Here is a 22,276-nt window from a genome sequence, read left to right as displayed (position 1 = left end):
TCTTTAATCACATAAATGCAACCCCGGTCAGCATAAGAGACTTCTTTCAAAGACATTAAAAAACCTCAAACCTAAATGGCAGTGTATATTAACGTTTCAGTTTTCAGTCCTTTTCACTCTATTTCACACTACATTGCATAGAAAAATGTGAAAAAGAATTATTTTCACTCAGATTTTAGGCCCCACTGTATGTGCACAAACACAAACAGACATAGCCGCTAGCTCTCTCACACACACCATATATTCACTGTGTTATAGAGGTCATGTCTGCCACGCGGGGGGCGAGAGAGAGAGAGAATGAGAGGAAGAAAGTGCTATAATTCACTTACCCCCTCCGCGTCCCCCATAACGGCCTCTTCCTATATGTAGGGTGCGAGATCCATATGGGAATGCAGCCCTTTTGATTGTTTCCAATAGCATATGCTAATTGTTGATTGTCTTCAATATTATATGCTAATTGTACTGAATTAGCATAATTCATTAACATTTGGGTCCTAATTACACAATGAATAAAGCCGATCTCCGAAGCTGCGTTGTGTGCCTTGACTTACTAATGCGCCCGACGATTAATGCGGTTCTTATTTGCATATTGCTTAGGAACTTGAAATATTAAAAGCATCGTAGAGTGAAATTTGTGATTAGTCCCTGATCAAATGTTGTTTCTTCTCCCCATTTAAAACACGTTGCTTTGTTGCCCCTGAGGTGAGGTGGAAATCTGGCGTGTAGGTTTATTTACAAAAAGAACACATTTGCAGACTTAAAGACATGCCTTAAAATGCAAATTACAAAGGATAGGCCGTGTGTTTTTTGCATTGATGTTATTCAACTTGTGTTAGGAGGAAATTTAGAGGAACAAACGAATGAACGCGTTTTGTGTGTATCACGACAGCTGAACATGTTTGATATTTGATCTTATATTCTCTTTGAAATCCTCTGATTAAACCCAATTAATGAGGCCCACAAAGACTAAAGCCAAATGATTCTCATTTCTCTCAATGAGGTAACTCAGTCAATTATTTCATTTTTATCAAAATGATCATACCTCCTATTTCACACAGTTATAACAGTATAAAAAAACAACATTGCCAATGAAAGTATTATTGTCTGTATTTTCGAGTAAAAAAACAAACACAACATATTTAACACAATATAAATTTACTTTTAAAATGTATCCCCCTTGTTTTAAGCATAAGCACGAATCTGATTGTGGAAAAGAATTATTAAATACAACTGTTATTAAATACAATAATAAAAAAATGTAAATATATTTTTAATATTTTTAATATACTTTGCAGTTTTAGTTTTCAAGTAAGTTGATCTTAAGGATGTTTAGATACATTAACTGAAAATAAAAGCATTAAATGAAAATCTCATTCTTATGTGCTTGTCCTGTTGTAAAAGTGAACGCAAAAAGCACTTAAAATCTTTTGTTTCCTTCTGGTTCTCTTTGCACCTGGGTCTGACTCCTTAGGATAGGATTAAGGGCCACACAGAGGGGCCCCGTGAGGAAGGGCCAACACAGAGGTAATTGAACGGAGCGTCTCTCTCTCTTTCTCTGAGTCTGGCTCTTATTCGGCGGTTCCCCCTGAGAGTGCGAAGGCTGGAGATCTGGAGTCTTTAATGAATGGAGAGTGTCATTAAAATGATAACCATTTCCTCCGAGATCATATCCAATTTAAATGCATAAGAGAAAAAGAAAAGAGAAGTACGCAGAAAATTGGTAATTGAAAAATCTTTGAGTTTTCTGCCATTCAAACAGTAAATTTAAAGCTTCTGAGGGAAGAAGTTCTTGTTTGTAGCTATTCCGACTAGTTCCAATTACCTCTCTTTTTTACCGCCGTTTAATCCGTTTGGGAGCCCCTCGGAAAGTGCTTACACCTTTAACCCTGAAACCACGATAAATCACTTTCCGCGCCTTCGTAGAGGAGCTGCACTCAGTTAAACAACAAAAAAGTTAATGTCTTCTTTCAAAAGGATATATTGATGCAAAAATGCAAATGATTAAATGAAAACTGATATTTCAAATCGGAAACGAGTGGATATGAGCAGGCGTGTAATGAGAAACAATTAACAACCTTGCAGGAAATGATGGCATCAACCAGATGGTAAATTACTCAATTCATTTCAACTTGGTAATGTTGAAGTTGAGTGTATGAGTGTGTTTGTGCCCAACGGAAAACGGAGCTAATCCAGGTGGCTTCTTGGATAGTTGTCATGAGAAAAAGCTTGCTGCTTGCTTCTCGAACTTTTCGGCGTAAACACAGCAATGACATTCTCTCCGTCTAAAATAAAATGCCTAAAATGTACGAGTGGAAAAAGACATTTAGTTTACAATGTTTATAAAACTCCTAATTGAAAGCCATTATGTCTTTAAACGGCACTGTGTGGCCTTCTGGGAAACGCTAATACAGACGATCTTAGAGGTCTTTGGTGACTGTCACACTGGGGGGCAGCTGCCTAATCTGACTTTATATTCTTCACAGATTAGTGTAACAAAATAATCCAATAAAGGTATTATATACGCTAAGAGCTCTTCATTTTTACAGCGCTACATGATTTGGACATGGTTTCATTTAGCGTGACAAGCTTTAGCGCATAATACTAAACAACTAAATTGAGTCTTTGACCTCCCTCTCCTTGGCCTTGATTAATATTATAAATCCTTTTAGCACAACAATATGAATTTGAAAACTTTTCCACATTAGTTTGTGCATCTGCATACTGTAGTGTCTTTGTTAAAACAGCTAGAACGTTCTGCATGCACTGTGCTCCAATCAAATGTCTCTATTAGTTGGGCTTGGCAACAAATGCAGCCGAGATACGCTTCCACACAAAGCAGCTCGCAGTGAGATCGTATCAATGGGGGTTCTGAGTGTTTATCAAAGAAATTACTGATCATAACATCACCCACATTGCTCTCCAAAGAGATGCCAGACCCATCTTGCATATTAGTCCTTGATGAGAAAAATGCAATTAAAATGTCAACTACTTTTTATTAGAATCTGCCCACCCTGTGGAGCTCAGCGTCCTCTGGAGTCCACTGCAGGCAGTCGAAGGATGGCACGGCAAAAGGGTTCCGTCAGAGTTTCAGCTGGAGGAGAACAGCCGATTTGGCTCGTACTCAGATAAGTTTAATCTACCACCTATCCTCCTATTCTTCACCGGCCTGTAGCACATCTCCCTAGAGCGGTTTACTTTAACGCTCAAAGCCTCTTGGAGCTTTACAGAAAGGATTGTTCGTGGTTTCGGTGCTGCGATTGCAAAGGCAATCGCTCATTTGCTGCGTGACCCACATTAGTGGAGGTGGTGAGGAGCTGCTCTGTTCTCTGTAGTCGTGCACTGACAACACGGAGGAGAATGGACTTGTATTTTCACTCAACAAGGGAAATTTATTCTGTAGCATTTGAACTCTGAATGCAAATGAGTTAATACGACATAAATTGGCCCCTAGAAGTATTGGGACAATTAAAAATGTATGATGATCATGATTATTGCATACATTAACAACAACAAAAAAAGCAAACCAAGAGGAATTTATTTTATTAAAAGTACAAGCATACTTTACAGACAGAATAATGTTATATGAAAAAAAAAAAAAATTATTTGGACAATGGTGAATATAAAATGAATATGAAAAGTGTGTGTGCTATTATATAATCTATGACCTTTAAGCTAGTTGTTTTAAAGTCAATGCAAAAGTGAAGCTAGTTCTCTAGCATCTTTTGTGTCTTTAAGTGTGTCTTGAATGTCCAAATACTTTTCTGAACTTGTTTACACATGAAGTGATCACTCACTACCATTCAAAAGTTTGGTGTCAGAAAGACTCCAAATGTTCTTGAAAGAAGTATCTGATGCTCACCAAAGCTGCACTTATTTGATCGGGGGGGAAAAAAAACAATCATTAAAACTCATTTTGTGAAAAATGATTACAATGTCTATTATATGTTCACATGTAATTTATTCCTGTGATGAAAAAGTTGAATTTCCATCTGCCATTGTTCCAGTTTTCAGTATCACATGATCCTTTAGAAATCATTATAGTTTGCTGATTTGGTGCTCAATGTTGATAATAGTTGCAATAGTTGTGTCACTAAATTTTTTTGTGGAAACCATGAAACATTTTTTAGGCTCCTTAGATTAATAGAAAGTTCAATAGAACAGCATTTATTTGAAATATAATTTACTGTCACTTTTGATTAATTTAACGTATCCTTGCTGAATAAAAGTATACTTTTTTTTTTTTTTAAACTAACCCCAACTAGCATCAAACTTTTGAATGTTATTATATGCATATGCATTCATCTCTCCCTTTTTTGTAGAGCTAGCAAAACTATCTCTCTGATCCAGTCTAAAACATATGTAATTAGCAAAAGCTTAAGACAGCTCATTTTGAAATATGTGGACGTGCTTTTATATATGTTGACACTGTGTGGTTCCTTCTTCCTCTCTTTCATATCTGTTTTAATCTTAAATTGGATAATTACATGAATAATTTACCTAAGGAAACTTTTTACTGCATAATGACCTTTAAGAGACATGCCGTATTTGTTGTGTTACGTCTGATAACATGACACTGATGCCGCAGAAAAAAATGGAAAGAAAAAGGAGAAAGAATAGATCTTTTTAATGGAATTTAGCAATAGGTCTCTGGTGTGCTCATTAGGATGACCAGTTTGACTTATTTTACAGCCATTTGTAATTAGTATCTGTGAGAGTTATTGCCATAATCAGCCTAGCGTTGCTCCTGACTTCCTTTGTTAGCCATTAACTTTGCTGTTTTTTACTTGCTATGTGAAGGCGGCCATTCGTTAACGGCAGCAGTTGTAAAACTAATAAAACTGTACGGTTCCTAAAGGAGAGGTTTCATAATTTCATAGATATGAGATTTTTCTCAACCTCCAAAGCAGCCCTGACAAGACCGCGCTTGACCGCATGTTGGATACGAGAGCGATATTAGTGATAAATAATCCTGAAGTCATCGAGTAAACCAGCGGTGCGTTACGACTAACAGTAAATAACGATACAATGGCTTGTATTACATACTTGTTTACTATTGCCATACATCAGCTAACAGGTGTGGGCGGAGCCTCCCATCTTCAGCTGGTCACATGACCCATAAATCACAGTGCAGTAAGAAACCAGTCGAGCTCTGAGCTGTGTTTCAGAATAGTGATGAAGATCTGTGACCCAGGGGCTTTAGTATATCATTCACCATCAGTCTTTGAGTTCAGGCCAATCTCTGCCTTCTCCTGCACTGGGTTTTATTTCTTGCGCCTTTAGTGCCCAGCTAATGGCTTATTTATTACTTCCATACTTTATAAAGAGGATCCTGTGTGGCCTAATTAAGGGCCGGCCTTCTTTGGAATTCTATGATAATTATGGGGCTTTGTTGTTTTAATATTAGTCCTTGCCAGGCTGGAACTCTCATACGTTCTCACTGTTCCCGGAGGGGATTTTTTTATGGCCGCTTTCACTAAGGGCAGACTGATGGATCTCGGGCAGAGCGGCAGTGAATGTTTATACGGCTGCAGTGAAAGTTGAGTCATCTCAAATCTCCTGTTTCAAAAGTCCTTCAACAATCTGCTTGAGCTGAAATATATATGAGTGCACTGCTCGCCACGAGCTACCTCACATAGTTACCGGAGAGCCGGCTTCGACGACAGTGCTTCGCTGAGAGTTTGGGCTGCTGTGTAAACATGCACAATGACCCATGAAAGCTCTCATGGGACGCAGCACTGTATGGAATATTTTCTATATAGAAACAGCCATTCATGCATATGTATGTGCTGTTGCAACATTGATGCATATCGCTACCATTTTCCACATATGTGTTTTATTACGGTACACAAAGTCATGAGTTAAATATATACCTTTATTCTGTCTATCAAATTTAAAGTGCATCGAGCCATGATATGACCAGGTGAAAACTTCTAAAAGATCATAGATTTTTAAGATATTTGGTGATTGTCAAGTTTTTCATTCACAATGACACATTTGGCAGACGCTTTTATCCAAAGAGACTTGCATTGCAAGGTATACATTTTATCGGTTCATGTATTCCCTGGGAATCCTTTTAATGTTCTTGCAGTTGGTCTAATTTCAGTCTCTGGATTTCTGCTTAGACACAAACACGCTTTCATTTAGTCTGTCACCAACATTCACAAATGCTTTTACCCAGAAGGCACCTGGAACAGTGTCAAATAGATAAATATTCATGGTTGGAGAAAGAGATGATGCTTGGAGAGAATGCTGGTTTACCTATAGTATGGTAGGATGTTTCTGAGCAATTATCAGATATGGTGGCCTTGGCAGAGCAGTGTGTGTGAGTGTTTGGTATTGAGTGCAGGTTACAGGAGAAATAACATTCATTTTCTATAGAGAAATGGATATATTTGAATCTATTATATTTAATAATGTATCAAGACAGACATTCTTAGGTCCATCAATCTGTTGGATCCCTACAGTGCTTGTTTGCCTTTTTAAGAAAACTTCAGTAAACCTTTACCTTTATAATCAAGTCAATAATTTTTTATACTTTCTTTTTTTTCAGTTACAGCATCAGTGCTTCATAGGATGTGTATTTTATTGCTTCTTTAAAGGGATGGTTCACCTAAAAATAAAAAATAAATTCTAATTTTCTCACCTTACAAAAGAAGATATTTTGAAGAATGTGGGTAACCAAACAGTTGCTGGTCCCCATTGACTTCCACAGTTTTCTCTCTCTCTCTCCATAAAATATCTTTTCTGTTTAGCAGAAGAAAGAAACTCATACAGGTTTGGAAAAACTTGAGAGTGAGTAAAATAATTTTCTTTTGTGGGTGAAAAATCCATTTAAGTAGTCTTTTCCCCCTGTGATTCTCAGATGCTTTTTGCTTCTGATCACATTGTGATTAATCTTGTAGCTGGTTGAGTTGGTTCAAGGCTCATAAGTTATTGACATATTATTTGAAATCCTTAAGGAGAAAATGAGTGGGGAAAATACTTCCGGAATCAAATCCGCTGAAAAAGTGGGCTGTCACTGCTCAGCTTTATTTTTGCATTTCCTTAAGTGAACCTCTTTGAGAGCCAGAAATAATACATTAAAAATGTCATGCTAAATATTGTGATTGAAATCTAAGAAACTGTTTCAGTGCTCAAGAAAGACATCTTAAATCTCCCCAAGAAACTGCCTGAACTATTTGCTTCGGACAGCATGATCCTATAGACCAAAAACTTGCAGCAGACATGCAGCAATGATCCAGCCAGCACCTGAAGTGAGTGAACGCAGGTTTGAAACATGTGTGAGAGGATGTGTTTTGCAGCTGCAGTGCTGATTGCTGCTCATCTGTTCATTTCATCACCTTGTATTAACTAAATAAGTCTGACATCTATAGAAAGGCCTGGATTAGAATCATCATCAGACTTTCTTTACGATCTGCTGTTGTAGTTATCCTCTGCGTGCCTTTGGGTGCTCCGACAGTCCATTGTCTCTCCAAGAAAAGTCTCATGGTCCGCTGTAAATCTGCCACGGAGCGAGAATCTCTCCTACGCGGATGCCGCCGTGGCCTCGCTGGCCAAATCCCTGACTTGGCCGGCGCTGTTTGCTTTTTTGGCAGGTGTCTGTAGCTCACGTCTGCTGATTCCATCAGAGGTATTAGTTACTTTACCTCCACCCCTCCACCTCCTCCCTGTGTTCTCATTAAGCATGCAGAATCCATTTGTTTAGCGAGGAGCGGAGGGAGTGACTGTGAGCACACCCAGGCTGCAGATTGATTTATTAACTCTGATTTGTACCTGGGAGATGATCACAGTGTCTCTGCTGTTTGAATTTCAATCGGGAAGGGCTTCCCTGCTCACCGAGAATCTTCTTCTAAAAAACTTTTCCTAACCAGTTTTGCTGCAGGACCCGCATTTTACATTGGACGTGGGGTGACTTAACATAACAAAATTGAATTTAGTTTTAATACTTTTCCTGTTACATTTACTGTCAAATTTGGGACGGCAACTTGGCCCCTATATATTTTACTGTTTTACTGTTACTGGATGTAATGGTGCTGTAATATATCATCTTACTTGAACTATTTCTCTGTTTTAAACTTTAGAATTACCATCGTGGAGTTAAAATAAAATAAACTAACTTACTTCAATGTACATAAATGATAACAAAATAAGAAGAAATGTATCCACTCAAAATATAATTGCAGCGGAACTTTTCATGGTAAATTATACAAAACTCTTATTTTATAATTATTTATATATTATTATAGTATTAATTAATATTTTAATTAGTTTTTATTTCCATATTTTCAGTTTTCATTTTAATTTTAGTTTGTTTTATAAATTTTTGTTATGTACTTTTTTGCTTTATTTCAGTTTTAGTTTTAGAAATGTTATTACTTCAACTTATTTATTTCAGTTAGTTACCAAGTGTTTTACTTTTCTTTTTTATCTAATATTTATATTTTATTCTATTTCAGCTTTATTTCAATTACCAAAAATTATTTTAACAGACTTTTTATTTTAAAACATATTTTATTTTATAATATCACTGTAAAACTGTGTTATTAAATGTATTATAATTAATATATTTTTTATGTTTTTTACAGGTTTTTGAGAATGATGATGTCATCATGAGTTTTATGAGGCGTTTATGTTTGCAACTTATAAAGACACATATTGAAAAGATATTTATTGTATAAATTATTTGTTTGGCTATATCTTGTGCCCCAGATGTCTGGAGCAATTCTATCTCCTCTCAGATAATGGTTTATGATGATTCTGCATATTTTTGTTCTTCAGGGGTTGGCGTTATTGGGAAGCACTCACTCCCTGCCTCCATTTCCTGTCCCGTTTAATCGCTTCCAGGTGAGAGGTGTTCTCCGACCTCTTCTGGGAATGCTTATTAAAACTGTTTTCCTATTGATACCGTGGGTTTGATATTTACCAGATTTGACAAAGCAAAGATCTCATGTTTGGCATAATATTACAAGGGAAACATACGTGAATTATTTGGCTTGAACGGCTGGAAATATAACATTGTTAAAGCGCAGGCTTGAAACTCAATCCTCGGTCCCACACCACATTTGGTTTTCATTCTTTTTCTCGAAAATTTAACAATAGCACCCAGGGATTAAGTCATGAGGCAGTTCGCAGCCAAACCAAACATCCTGCCTCCTACAGAATAATGAAGACAGATGAAAAAAGGAAACAGGTGTAAAGTGCACTTTTTTCTTTATGTTTTCTCAAGGAGGCGTTTTACGCCGAGGTTGTCTTCGAACGAAACGAAGCCTGTCTAAAAAAGAAAAAACACATAGCAAAACAAAACATGGGATGTTATTCTTCTTTCAACACAAACAAGGTTCCCGGGACGCGAGCTCTCGGGGATGTTGCAGGAGTGATGGGGCTTTCTCCAGCTCGCCTCTTAGCCGCTAGGATCGAGTTTCCCGCCAAGGGGGGTGTGACAGCACTTCTACAACCAGATCTCACAACCGTATCCAGCGACACTTCGTCTCGGTGACCCGGTCACACTCTCCACACGCCCCTCTTGTTTCAGGGCCACACAAGGCCCGATTGGCAACGGAAATGATAATATTTCTTCAGCTGATACCGCGAGTGCTTTCGAGATGGAGCGATCGTGGTGAGAGAATGAGGTGTGGTTTTAGGTGGAGGTGATGACAGGAAGGAGGGACTAACCGGGAATAAAAACCACTGCGATCACACACTTTTTCTAAGCCTTGTAATTAAATTGAGAGTTTCTCCGGCCATAAACTGATTTGGTTTAAACAGTTCTTCTGACAGGTGATTTTTGCCTCCACCTAGGCTGTGAAAGACATGCATCTTTAAAGCAGTATTCATCGAGAGCCATCCGGTAACACTTGTCATACTCAATGACAGGTGGAGGAAAAGCAAGTAACAAGTGTTCAGCAATGCATGTCTCACTTCATAACCAAACGCACATCAAACGACGTCAATTCCTCTTACTTTAGATCACCGTATGACCCATCGATGTCACTGAGATCTTTCCCATTCCTGCTCTGTATGGAATTTGCTAGTAGCTCTACCAGACATTTAATCGTAGCTCAAAAATCACGATCAAAACCGAGATTGGCTTTGACAAGAATGATGGATCACTTCTCAATAACTCACACCTGCAGAGGCCATTTGCTTGTGCCACACTGTAACACAATCGTCAAATCCAGGAGGGAACTGCAACCTACTGCGGGAGATACTCCTAAATATGTGCTCCATCGGTCTGTAGTGCAACACATGGTTTTGATGGTCCGATGTGATATTTCCAGAGCTCCTTCAGTGATTGTGGATTCCCTGGCTGGAGGTGAACTTTTGCACGGGTGATTTATGCACCTTCTGAACTGTGCAGAGTTGGTGGAGGGCTCCTATGTCATCGTAGCCTGAGGCCTCAGGCACTTCCTGTTTAAGATGACTTACAGTTCTCTGTCAGTCCTCTGGGCCCGTTTTATTGCCGCCCATCCCCTCGCAGAAGCAGCAAGCACGGCCTGGACTGTCACTATGACATCAGCAGCACACAGGAAGTGTGCTCATTCCTTATTCAACATATACACAGATGGGCCGTACTTGAGGAGTGACGGCATCAAGTTCTCTGACTCACCCACACACCTGGAAAGGAAGACTTTGAGAACTGTTTCTTATGTTATTTGTAGATATTATGGGCATATCAGTGAACAACAATCATATAAAAATGAAAAAGATACATTATCAGTTAAACATTTGGACAGACCTATTTGTATTTCTTTTAATAATAGTAAATAGTTGCTGTTTAAACAAAAATGTGTGTGTATATAGTAAAAACCAGTAAAAATGTAGATTTCAGTTATAATTTGTATTATTACAATAAATTTTTATCATAATTTGTATTTGTATGAATTATTTCATTTCTAAATAAGTGTGCATGTGTGTGATATATGTAAGTATGTATGTGTGTGTGTTTATATGTGTGTATATATATATATATATATATACATACAACAGTTCTTTCTGGTTCTCGAATCTGATTGGCTGAGAGCCTTTTCCAGGCATGCGATATTCTAGTAATACCAGAGCTCCAACCATTTCACCGTTTGTATCACTCCACTTGTAGTATTTCTCACAACGAATGTCATGGTGGTCACCCAAATACACTACAATTTTACAAATAATACTGTTTTTGTGTCATAGAATGTAGTTTTGAGAGTCGTTTAAGCTAGAATGTACTTCAAATATGTGATGTGTTAATAAAGATGTCTATTTGAAAATTTGCTTCGATGTTTTCGGAGATGTGTGCTCCAGGGCTTTAATCGCAGAGCAGCCTTACCTTGTCTACACTGTAAAAAAAAAAAAAAAAGTTGAGCCAACTTAAAATTTTAAGGCTACCAGCTTCAGCAGATTTTTGAGTTTTCTCAACTTGTCGTTTTAAGTTTATACAACAAAAATTGGAGAATCTCCCACAAAAATAAGTTGAGCAAACCCAAAAATCTGCTGAAGCTGGTAGCCTTAAAATTTTAAGTTGGCTCAACTTTTTTTTTTTTTTTTTACAGTGTAGATGGAATTTGCTGCTGGCTCTTATGTCTCTATAGCAGTTAAACATGAGATTCGTTTTGGGAAAATTTAATGGGCAGTCTTTGTTCTCATTAATATATTATTTGGTCAAGAGCAAATAGTTTTCGCAGAGGGCAAAATCTCATCACGTTATATTGTATGTGACATCAATGCTGTATATCAGAGCGCTGATGCAGCCAACAAATGCACTGAGCAGTGCTGTCATTGGAAATCACCCTTAACAGATGAAAGAATGGTACGAAAAAGATATCGCTTTCCTCAGCGGACATTCAAACTAATGTTTTATTGTGAATATAAGATGAAGAATGAATGTTGTATCAGATGCAGGTAATCACACTCAGTCCATTTCTCACTCATAATATTCTACTAAACATAATACACAGCTTTTAATACAGTAATACAATACATTTTCAATGAAGCAACTCAATGTTCCTTCGTTACTAGTTCTAAAGTGACCTTTCTGAATTAGAAATGGAGGCTTGGGCTCAGCTTTTAAACGGTCCATTGTTGTATCTGTTTTTATTTACACACTTGTGCGTTTGAACAGTTATGAACACAATATCACACTTGTAGCTGTGCAATATGGCTGTATATCGGCACGCTGTGATTACCTACAGCACTCGGCCTGCAGCCTATGGCCAAATCACAGCCGTGCTGCTATACAGTCATATCGCACGGCTACAAGTGTGATGTTGCTCATATGCACTGTTTTTGGGGTTTTTTGTTTTTGTTTTTGTTTTTACAAAGAACTGCTTTTGTATTCCATTGAAGAAAGACAGGATGATGAGTTAAATGATTTTTGTTGAATGATGACTTTTAATTTTTGAGTGATCTGTTTCTTTAAGATCATGAGAACCTCAGTCAAGTGTCTCCAAACTTTTGACTGGTAGTGCGTGTGCGAGGAAAGCCGTGCATTGCTCAAGTCGAATAAAAAAAACTGCCAGAAGGTTTTCCCATTGAAATGACATTTTCTAAGGCTTTTACATACTGTTTACTCTCTCGTTGCCATCCACTTTAAGAAACTAAAACACAGTGTCTCCCACTCCCTTACCACAGTCTTTACTAGCAAATATCATTTTCATCTAAGGCCCCTTTTTTCTTCTGAAATATCCATCAAACAACAACATGATACACAAAATACTGAGTCTTTAAATGTGCTGGTGGTTTTAAGCATTGACAAACCAGCTGTAAATGTTCTCCCTTTACACTATGTCCGTCATTTTGCAGCGGATTGTTAGTGAAGGTATTGGAAGCGTGGATCTGTTATCGTAGGGCTGATGTATGGATGGCAGTCTAACACACAAAACTCTCCATGGGAAAACTCAGACACTGATAGCAGCCTTGCATCTGTGAAGAAAGACACTCTCCCACTCACACAGACAAGTGGATATTCATTGAGCAACAATCGGAGGGTCGTGGTTCTTGCTGAGACGTGCTCATTCAGGGCTGCGGAGTCTGGAAGCGGCGTGTGTCTGGTCTCATGGTCTGAGAGATAGACGGAGCTCTGATACTCCCACACGTTTTGGAGATAGAAGGCAGATTTCCTGTTCATGCGCTGAAGCTTTGATACAAGCTCTGCTGCCCAATGGCATCAAAGGCTCAGTGAAGACCAACAAGATAAAGATACAAGACTTCAAATGACCCGCTGACGCTTTACTGTAAATGTGCAAAAACACATCGTAGTGAGCATGCTCACATCAACACGCACATTTAATGCACACATCATTTAATGCATGCATTAAAACCCTCAATACTATACATGTATATGTGAATGTATATTTTTGTTTAGTGCCACATGAATAAATATATTTTCTCAGAAAAAAATTGGCTTTACCAAAAATGTGTATGTATAAAACTCTAAATATAAATTAGTATTTTGCTTATTTTCTTTTTATTAATTAATTAATTTTATTTTATTTATTTGCTGTTCTCTCTCTAGTCTTTCATTTATATAACATATTAATATGTATTTATACTGACAGTAATTGTACTTTTTAAATTTTTTAAAATTTTATTTTTAATTTTTTGGAAAAAAGTATTAAGGATGTTAAATTTAAAAACTCTCGCTCTTATTATTAGTAAAATTTTTTCCCTTTTTGCTATGTTCGCACTTCAGACTTTTCCATTGAAATTCTGCTTTGAGGTGTAGCTGATAAGAGTAAGAATGATTTCAAGTGTAGACAGACGTTCTGTAAACTAGCCAGTGTCGACTGTGCAATTTGTGAGACTGTCAAATACTAGAGGTAATCAAAAGGCCACCAGCTTCATGTCTCAGATATTTCCCCTTCCTTAAATGTTTCTTTTGACATGAGCACAAATCACGTTCGGAATATCTCCCTCATTCTGTCTTATCCAAGCAGAAAGCTCAGGAAAATTACTGCGCTGGAGTGATTTCAGGAATGATTGATTCTGATCTGCATGGGTCACTGTGTCTTTACACAGGTTCAGCGCATTGGGTTTGAGGGCCAAAACTAAAAAAAAAAATTGAATGTGGTCTTTGGATAAGGTTTCAAAAATATATCCCATCAACTGAGCAGTGCTGGCAGGCTCAGCAGACCAAAAGGTCGAAACCTTGGAAGGATGAGCCTCGCTGTGAAGTTTGGAGCGGAGCTAGAGATTTCTGGCCTGAGATGGTTCACCCCATGCTGAGAAGCACAGCATAAAAAGTGACTTTTATAACTCGATGGACTGTTGATGTTTTAAAACATTGTGAAAGTGAAAAAGAGACTGTGCTTTTACACAATAAAGATGCTTGACAAAATATTTTCAAGCCAAATGTAATCTTTATTTTCTGTTTCTGTACAAAAAGCACGGGATCACAGGAAAAAAAAAAAACTGAAATAAAAACAAAGGAAAAACATGCAATTATTTACAGCATGGTCAGAGAGAAAAAAGGAAAGTAGAATACATCTCCCTATCTGAATTCTAAAGACATTAATTAAACATTGTGCTTTGATATATTTTGATATAATATTTCATATTTCACAAAGATGCAGTACCTTTCTCCATTTCACCTCGAGTTTAACATTTCCAAAGAAAACAGGTTTTGAAAAAGAAAGCAGAAGCCAGTTCTTTACATCTATGACAAAAAAAAAAAAAACCTTTCACAAGCTATTAGGAAACTGAATGCATGGGTGAAATGGATGGACGTGTGTGAGTGTGTGTGTGTGTTTCCAGCCAAGCTGGATCTCTGAGATGTTTTCAAGTGAACTTTGAGATTGAATTCAGCTGTTTTAATATAATAGGGCACTGTCAAATTGTATTTTCTTTACCCCATTTATGTCTAAACCCCAAAAGGACGAATGTGAAGTAATTAGGTCACCTGTGAAATTAAAAGAGGTCTTCAGAAACCACAATTTCTTTCACATTTCATCTTAGCAAACACACCTTCACTCACTTCAGGGAAATAGAGAAGAATCATGACTGGAATATTAAAATTACATTGTTTCCAAGTGGTCAGTCTGTGGTATTTAATCACAAACAGAAACAAAACCAAACATGACTAAGAAACCTCCTTTGTGAAGATGACAACCCGCAATACAATGATTACCGAAGTCATATTTCCACAATAATTTTCCACCTTTTCCCTACTAAGACCTAAAACATTGCCGTTCCATAAGTATTTAAATGCATTGTATCACAGACTGTTTTTTTTTTAATATTTGTGATTTGAGATCCACTGTCCTGGAGCACATCCTATTTTAAGGCATCATTATATCTCCTTCCGTTAATTAATTTCACAGCTAATCCACCGAAGTGTGGATTGCGAGTTGCATTTAAATACAAATTGCATAACTTGTGCATGTGTGTGCAACAGCTAACAATATCACCAGCAACACTGACGTCAATGAATGGTTCCACGTCAAAATGTTCTCCGTTTCAACAGGTTTGGACTTCTCTGATTTGATCCATTTCTGGGCATGTGATACATTAAACACGTGGCATATTTATCAGCACATTAGATAGAAATGTTGACTTTATACCAGTCGAAACAACGCATATCTAATGCAAAATAAACCTCAACAAGGACAGAGAAGTATTATGGAAACATTTTAGAAACATTAACAAAATCACATGATGAACGATTAGCCATTTCAGTTATCATGACCAAAGCAAAGAGTAATCGATTCAAAAAATCGTCTGAAAACATACTGGTGCATATTTGTATAGGTTTTCAATTTTTTTTTGTTCTTTTTTTATTATTATTATTTTCATCTGCTTGCTAACATACATAGCTTTTGTAAGTGCCCCAACAAAAATAGTGCATTAGGAAATAACTATGATCATACACGTTTCACGAGAACACACGAGACAAGAGGAGGGAACAAGAACACAAATGTTTTTTTTGCAAAAAGAAAACATTAAATATACGATTGAAAAAAGATTTTTTTTTTTTTTTTTTATACAAAAGTGGTGGAGCTTTGCAACCTGCTTTCAAAAAACAGGTGTCCTGGTCATGTCCAGACCTTTTTTTTTTGTCATTGTCATTTTTATTTTTACAAAAAAAGTGTAATCCCTTTTATTTTTCACTCTTTTTACAATATCTAAAAGGTATTAAGACATCAAATGTGTTGACATAGATATTTGATACTATTATTCAGGCCTAACTCACCAAAGAAATCCCGAAAAAAACTTTATAAATACATACAAAAAAAAGCACAATAAGAAGTTCAACAATAAGTCTGGTACCTAAATGTGATTAAAACTGCAGAAAGCATTCCTGGCTTAAATCTACCTATCCACACACCTGGAACTATACTGGAACTACAGAAACAGTATGAGTAAAAATGACTGACATCCATCATCATCCTGATGATTACTAAATATCACGCTCTTCAGTCTGGGATCATTTCGTGTTTGTTTGTGTTCTCATTTGATGGTTTAAAACAAAAGCGAAAGGAAATAAAATCAGCTTGATGTTGAAAACCAAACACACTGCATTTAGTAATTAGGAATGAATGGTTTCCGAATGGCGTTTTGAGCTGTCGCAGTCCCATCTGGATGAGTGGCGTCTCTCTTCTCACAGTGGAAACAGGACAGACATACAGTATGAAACGGACAGTCTACAGACAACGTCAGCCATGCAAAGAAGCCCCTACGGCCGTGGACGTATCAAAACCTCGGCTTCTCGTTCACATTGCGATAATATCCAGCTTTTATGCTTCCTGTTCGAAATGCCACCCGCTATGGCGAGTCTCCAAGGATGAAGTCATAGAGGGCAAAACAAACACATCTATTGACATTTCAGGACATGGGACATTTTCAGGCCAGGTACACTTTTCATTTTTTTTCTTTTAGCGATCCAGGTGTAGATGTTCTTTTCGGGCAGCTCCTCGTAGGACTGGTGATGTTCGATAAGAGAGTGTCAGACAGATTTGGTGAGCCAGTGAGTTTGTTGTGGGCTCAATGAAGCCTTAGAGGAAGATCAGGTTCCGCTTCACATGGGAGGGACAATCAGACCGGCCATAGCTGCAAGAGACAACAAGAGGTCAGTCGACAATAAATGAGACGGTTCAAATAACACATGATCTGTTTGAACCATAAAACGACTGCATGGTTTATGGTTATTAAAGGTCAATATTGCAGCTCATTCCACAGTCGGTCTGGATGGAGGAATATTTTTAGCAAATAGCTGTTGTTAAGCAAACGCTTCTACAGTTTAGCGCTTTAAAGGTAAGAGTTTCCTTCTAGAAATAAATCTGCAGTCAGAATTGTGGGTTCATAACATGCAAGTAACATGGGAAATGATCATCTTTTACGAATACGTTTTTGACTTCATGCAAATCGGGACATTTGATAGTATTTTACACTAATTTGCCCCCACAGACATCACCACCTGCATGCAAATCAAAAGCATTTTTCTTCATTATTTATTTATTGAAATGTAATTTTCTTTGTTGTAAAAGCAACCAATCTTAGAAGTAGAAATTTATGGATCAACTTCAACCTCAAAAATGTACTATTATGGCAAAGCTGAATTTTCTGCATCATTACTCCGGTTTTAAGTGTCACATGATCCTTCAGAAATCATTTTTTAATATACTGATTTGCTGCTCAAGAAACATTTCTTATGACTATCGATAGTACTTTTGTGAAAACTGTGATACATTTTTTTTCTTTCAAGTTTTTGACTAAATTTTGATACTATTTTACACTAATTTGCCCCAACAGACATCACCACCAGTGTGAGAAAATTATTTACATTGTATTTTATTATTTTTTGCTGTAAAAGCAACCAATCTTGTAAGTAGAAAGTTATGGATCAACTTTGTCCTCAAAAATGTAGTGCCCTTTTTTTGTGACTCGTTCCTGATTGGCTCAGAGGCAGGAGAGGGGTGGGGTGCTCACCCTGTAGACTGCTCCCATTGGTGCTGGTGCAGGTGGGGGGCGGGGAGGTCTGTGGCCGGACGACAGGCGCGAAGGCGCTCTTCTGTTTGACTGCAGAGATCATATGGACAGGAGAGAATGAGAAAGGGCCCGCAGACAGAGAGATGGAAGTAGGGATGCATGAAGAAGAGGAGGAAGAGGAGGCATGAAGCTCCAATAGAGGACTGGAAGGGGTGACTGAAACAGACACACACACACAGAGAAACACACACCCGCACACACACAAAGATGAGCGTTATGAGGTGGGTCATGCCGATTGTTAGAGGGTTAATTGAAGGGGAAGGGCTATGGCAGAGTGAGGCATTATGGGAATGAAACCGTGTGCTACCTGCATGGCAAAGTTGATCCATAACTTAGAACTCTTGAAGAGGATTTATGTCAATATAGTCCACATTTGACTGCCAAATCACACTTTTGCAGAAGCATCAACATGAAAACTCGTATTGCTCTTGTATTGACACGTATAAGTAAAGCATGCCAGAAGATGATATTATCAGGACATCTAATATGCGGTCATCTGCATGCTTTGAGAGAAAGACAGGTAATAAAAACCATCGTACGCTAGCCAACAATCTTGGCACTGAATCTTGAGAAGAAAGCTTGAGCTTTCTCACCAAATTGGAGCAAAACCCACAATGAATTTTCTTCAATGAAATTCCAATTGAAAACTCTTGCCAACTTGTTTCCCATTTTTGTAATGAATGGAAAGCAAACCTGCCATGAAACAGCTTTGCACAAAGCTTGGCCTGCCAAACAAGTGCCAATCACACAAAATACAGCTGCTATATATCGAATATATGAACAGTATTGGGTATATAAAACCTCATTTGTAATTGTCAGGCCTCCAGCATTGTGATTTTTTCCCCCCAATAACGTACAGTAGCAGCAGAAGTATCTACAGGAAACTGCAGACAGAAAGCTCACTATCCTGACCGCAGCAAGAAAGCGAGCATGTGACGGAGTGAGATGCATGGAGGAGTCGTTAAAGTGTTAGACATGAAAGGAGATGAAAAAATATGAGTGTTTGTGGAGTTAGTTCGGATGGAGACGTTCACAGTGCATGGAACAGCAGACAGACAACAACCTTTCCCTCAAAGAACACGAATAGACAAACAAACAACCTTAGTATTTCAGATTAGCATTTAGACGCTGACCAAATATGCCTGTTGTGATCACCAAAATCACAAAATGCAAGCTTTTTTGACTCACAATAGGCGAATTTAGCTGGTTAAATCCAACAAATCAGAATCCAAAACATGCAGTGAAGAGTTAACAACCCTGCTGAAATGATTAGCATGTAGTATCTAACATTTCCAGGCTGGGTTGTAGTTGGTGAATCGGTCTACACTCTTTAAAAGGTTCTTATTGGCATTGATGGTTCCATGAAAAGGTTCTTAATAGTAGGAACATGTTCTTCATATTAAAGTGTTCTTCACACTAAGAAAATACCTGTTCTACCATAAATAGTAGTTCTACACTCTACAAAAATAAGGTTCCAAAAGGGGGGTTTCACAGAGATGCTATAGAAGAACCATTTTTGGTTTCCCAAAGGACCTTTCAGTGAACAGTTCTTAAAAGAACCATGTTTTTCTTAGTGTGAAGAACATTTTAATCTAAAGAACACATTTGCAATACAAGGAACACTATAAAGTGCAAGTTTCCATGGATGTTAAAGGTTCTTCATGGAACCATTGCCAATGAAGAACCTTTATTTCTAAGAGTACAGAGAAACCAATTCTGGTTCCCCAAAGAAACTTTCAGTGAACAGTTCTTAAAAGACCATTTCTTTAATAGTATACATGGCATTGCAGTGTATACTATTAACTCCCTTAGCTGTTAAAGCCTTGAGACTAGCTAAAAGTAAAAAGTATTGCTGGTTAAACTAGCCAAGAAGGCCAATATGCTGGTCTTTTCAGCAGAAATGTCAGGATCTGTTAGCTGATCAACAGAACACTCACTTGCGTAAGGAGAGTTGGCGGCGGATCCGTTGAGGAAACTCGGGGATCCAGGAACGCCCAGGTTGGTCATCCCTGCGGCTCCGTATCCGTTCATGGTGGAGGTGATGGTGTTGTAGTTGGACTGCTGGGGTGTGGAGCTCGGCACGTACCCGCGAGGAGACACGCTGTTCGAGTTACGAGAGTAACCTGGAATGTAAGAGATGGCGACAGGTTAAGGAGGACACTCTTGTAGACTGAAGTTCAAATATAAACCATGTCAGTGCTGGGATTTATTATGAGCCTGCTTATTAAGATGCTTGATGTGATTTGTAGATGTTGCGGTTGGGCAAATGTGTGTCTGTGACATGCTGGGTTTGTGTTTCTAGTGGGTGGGATCCCTCGGTAAGTGTGAGAACATTTTAAAGATGTCCGGATGCTGTTAAGAAAGCACTCAGTACAGCAGTCAAACAAAACTTTGTCTATGTTCCCATAAAAGCAGTGTGTGTGTGTGTGTGTGTATTGGGTGTTTTGGGCTCTTTTCGCCTGGCAGACAATAAGACAGACAGGACCCGTGCCATACTGAGAAACATGGATATCACAGAGACTTGAGAGTTGACTTAAGCCAGTAAGAAACCCTAGCAACCACCAAAAACACCCCAGCAATAACCCTGCATAACAAAGGCCTGTTAGTCATCGCAACATACTTGCAAGCATGGCGGTAAGTTTTAAAAAGACATTTCTTAAGGAAACGTCATATTCTTGTTTTTTTTTCCCCTCCTGTACAATTCACAGTCAGCCAAAACTAAACAGGAAGTGAAGAGAGAGGGAGCTTTGAATACCACTTGGCATCCATCTATGTCCACTCTCTGGGCCTTAAGCCTAATTCTCATATCGAACAGAAAGGGCGAGAGAGTAAGAGGAAGAAGAGAAAATATGAATTTAAGGGGGATAAATAAAATAAAATGATACTAAAAATAAAATGAATAAAAATAAAATAAAAATATTTTTAAAAAGTGCACTGCAAAAATTCATTTAAGCATTAATCCAAATTTCTGAAGTCACACAGACACCCTCCCAACACACACACACACACATATAGATACTACCATTCAGAAGTTTGGGGTCAGTAGTTTATTTAATTAAAATACTGTAAAAACAGTAACATTATGAATTATTATTACAATTTAAGATAATTTTAAAATAATATTTTTTATGTCATTTATTCCTGTGATGGCAAAGCTGATTTTTTTAAATTATAATAATGACCATTTATCAATACAAACTTCAAAAGAACATCAATTATTGCAATAAAATATTTTTGTAACAAGGTCTTTACTGTCATTTTTTACTGTCATTCTTTTTTACTGATCCAAACTGTTAAATAATTGTTGAAATATATAAAGCTCACTAGTAAAAAAGCAAATGAATCTTGTTTTAAATATGTTTTACTAAACAATCCAGATCAAGAAAAAAATATTTTTTGCTAACTGACAAAATCAACATCCTTTATAACATGTGAGAGTCACATGAGCGGCAACATGACTGCCATTATAAGCTACAAATATCACTCGTCAGCAGAGTCGATGCTGGTTAATCCGAGACCTTCCCTAAACAAACTGTGCTCCTATGTGGTTTGATAAGCTGCAGGAAAGAGGTAGTGTTTTCTGTAAATCAGTTTGCAACTTAATTAGAACTTGAAACAATAATTAGTTTGATGGATGAACGAGCGGAGCAGCAGGCTAACCGAATTAAATCCTGCTGAAGTTTCACTGCATACAAGCATGAAGTATGAAATGCAATATTTTTATAATGGCTAACAGCCCTTTCCCATGACCTCATGGATTCCTGTAGGTGTTCCTTTCCTGCGTGAATGAGGAAAACAGACGAGAGGAAAACGGGATGAGTGCTAGCAGGAGAGAAAGCAGAGGGTGTCAAGGGAGAGAGAGTTCCTCTGTCTTCCTGTGTGTGTGTGTGTCTCTCTCTCTCTCTCTCTCTCTCTCTCCCTGATATAAGGAGAGTGATCTGTTCATCTCACATCCATTCCCACTTCCTGTCTATGAGTGTCAGAGCTGGTGGGTGAAGAGAAACATGGCCCGACGCTGTGATATTGAAAACACACTTGTGCATGGAAATGCTCACACACAGGGCATGAGATACATATATGCAAATCCAAAGGAAATGGTATTTCTGTTTAGTGACGCTAACGGTGTGGAAATTACATAAGACATTTTAAGTACAGAGTTTACTTTGTAATGCAAAGCTGAATTTTCAACACCATTACTCTAGTCGTCAGTGTCACATGATACTTTTGAAATCATTCCAGTATGCTGATTTGGTCCTCAAGAAATATTTCTTATTATAATCAATGTTGAAAACAGTTGTGCCACTTAATATTTTTG

The 22,276-nt window shown here is 37.8% G+C and overlaps 1 protein-coding gene across 14 annotated transcripts in view; it reads right to left on the bottom strand.

Annotated features, from left to right (window-relative positions):
* Positions 1-14,329: 14,329 nt before the first annotated feature.
* Positions 14,330-22,276, bottom strand: part of LOC131553612 (transcription factor COE3) — a 122,561-nt gene continuing 114,614 nt past the window's right edge. For 10 of the 14 annotated variants that reach the window (XM_058798381.1, XM_058798380.1, XM_058798382.1 and 7 more), the window contains 3 exons: positions 19,899-20,084; positions 17,902-18,117; positions 14,330-17,022 (listed from right to left, as the gene is read on the bottom strand). In XM_058798381.1, the coding sequence (XP_058654364.1) occupies positions 16,991-17,022; positions 17,902-18,117; positions 19,899-20,084 (434 nt within the window). In that variant the 3' untranslated portion in view covers positions 14,330-16,990. The remainder of the gene's footprint in view (positions 17,023-17,901; positions 18,118-19,898; positions 20,085-22,276) is intronic. The other 4 variants (XM_058798390.1, XM_058798391.1, XM_058798392.1 and 1 more) reach the window with 2 other exon arrangements.

The sequence above is a fragment of the Onychostoma macrolepis genome, chromosome 14 (assembly GCF_012432095.1).
Source record: "Onychostoma macrolepis isolate SWU-2019 chromosome 14, ASM1243209v1, whole genome shotgun sequence".
Classification (NCBI taxonomy): domain Eukaryota; kingdom Metazoa; phylum Chordata; class Actinopteri; order Cypriniformes; family Cyprinidae; genus Onychostoma; species Onychostoma macrolepis.
The sequence above is the reverse complement of the archived record's forward strand: the minus strand, read 5'-3'. Positions and strand labels throughout refer to the sequence as shown.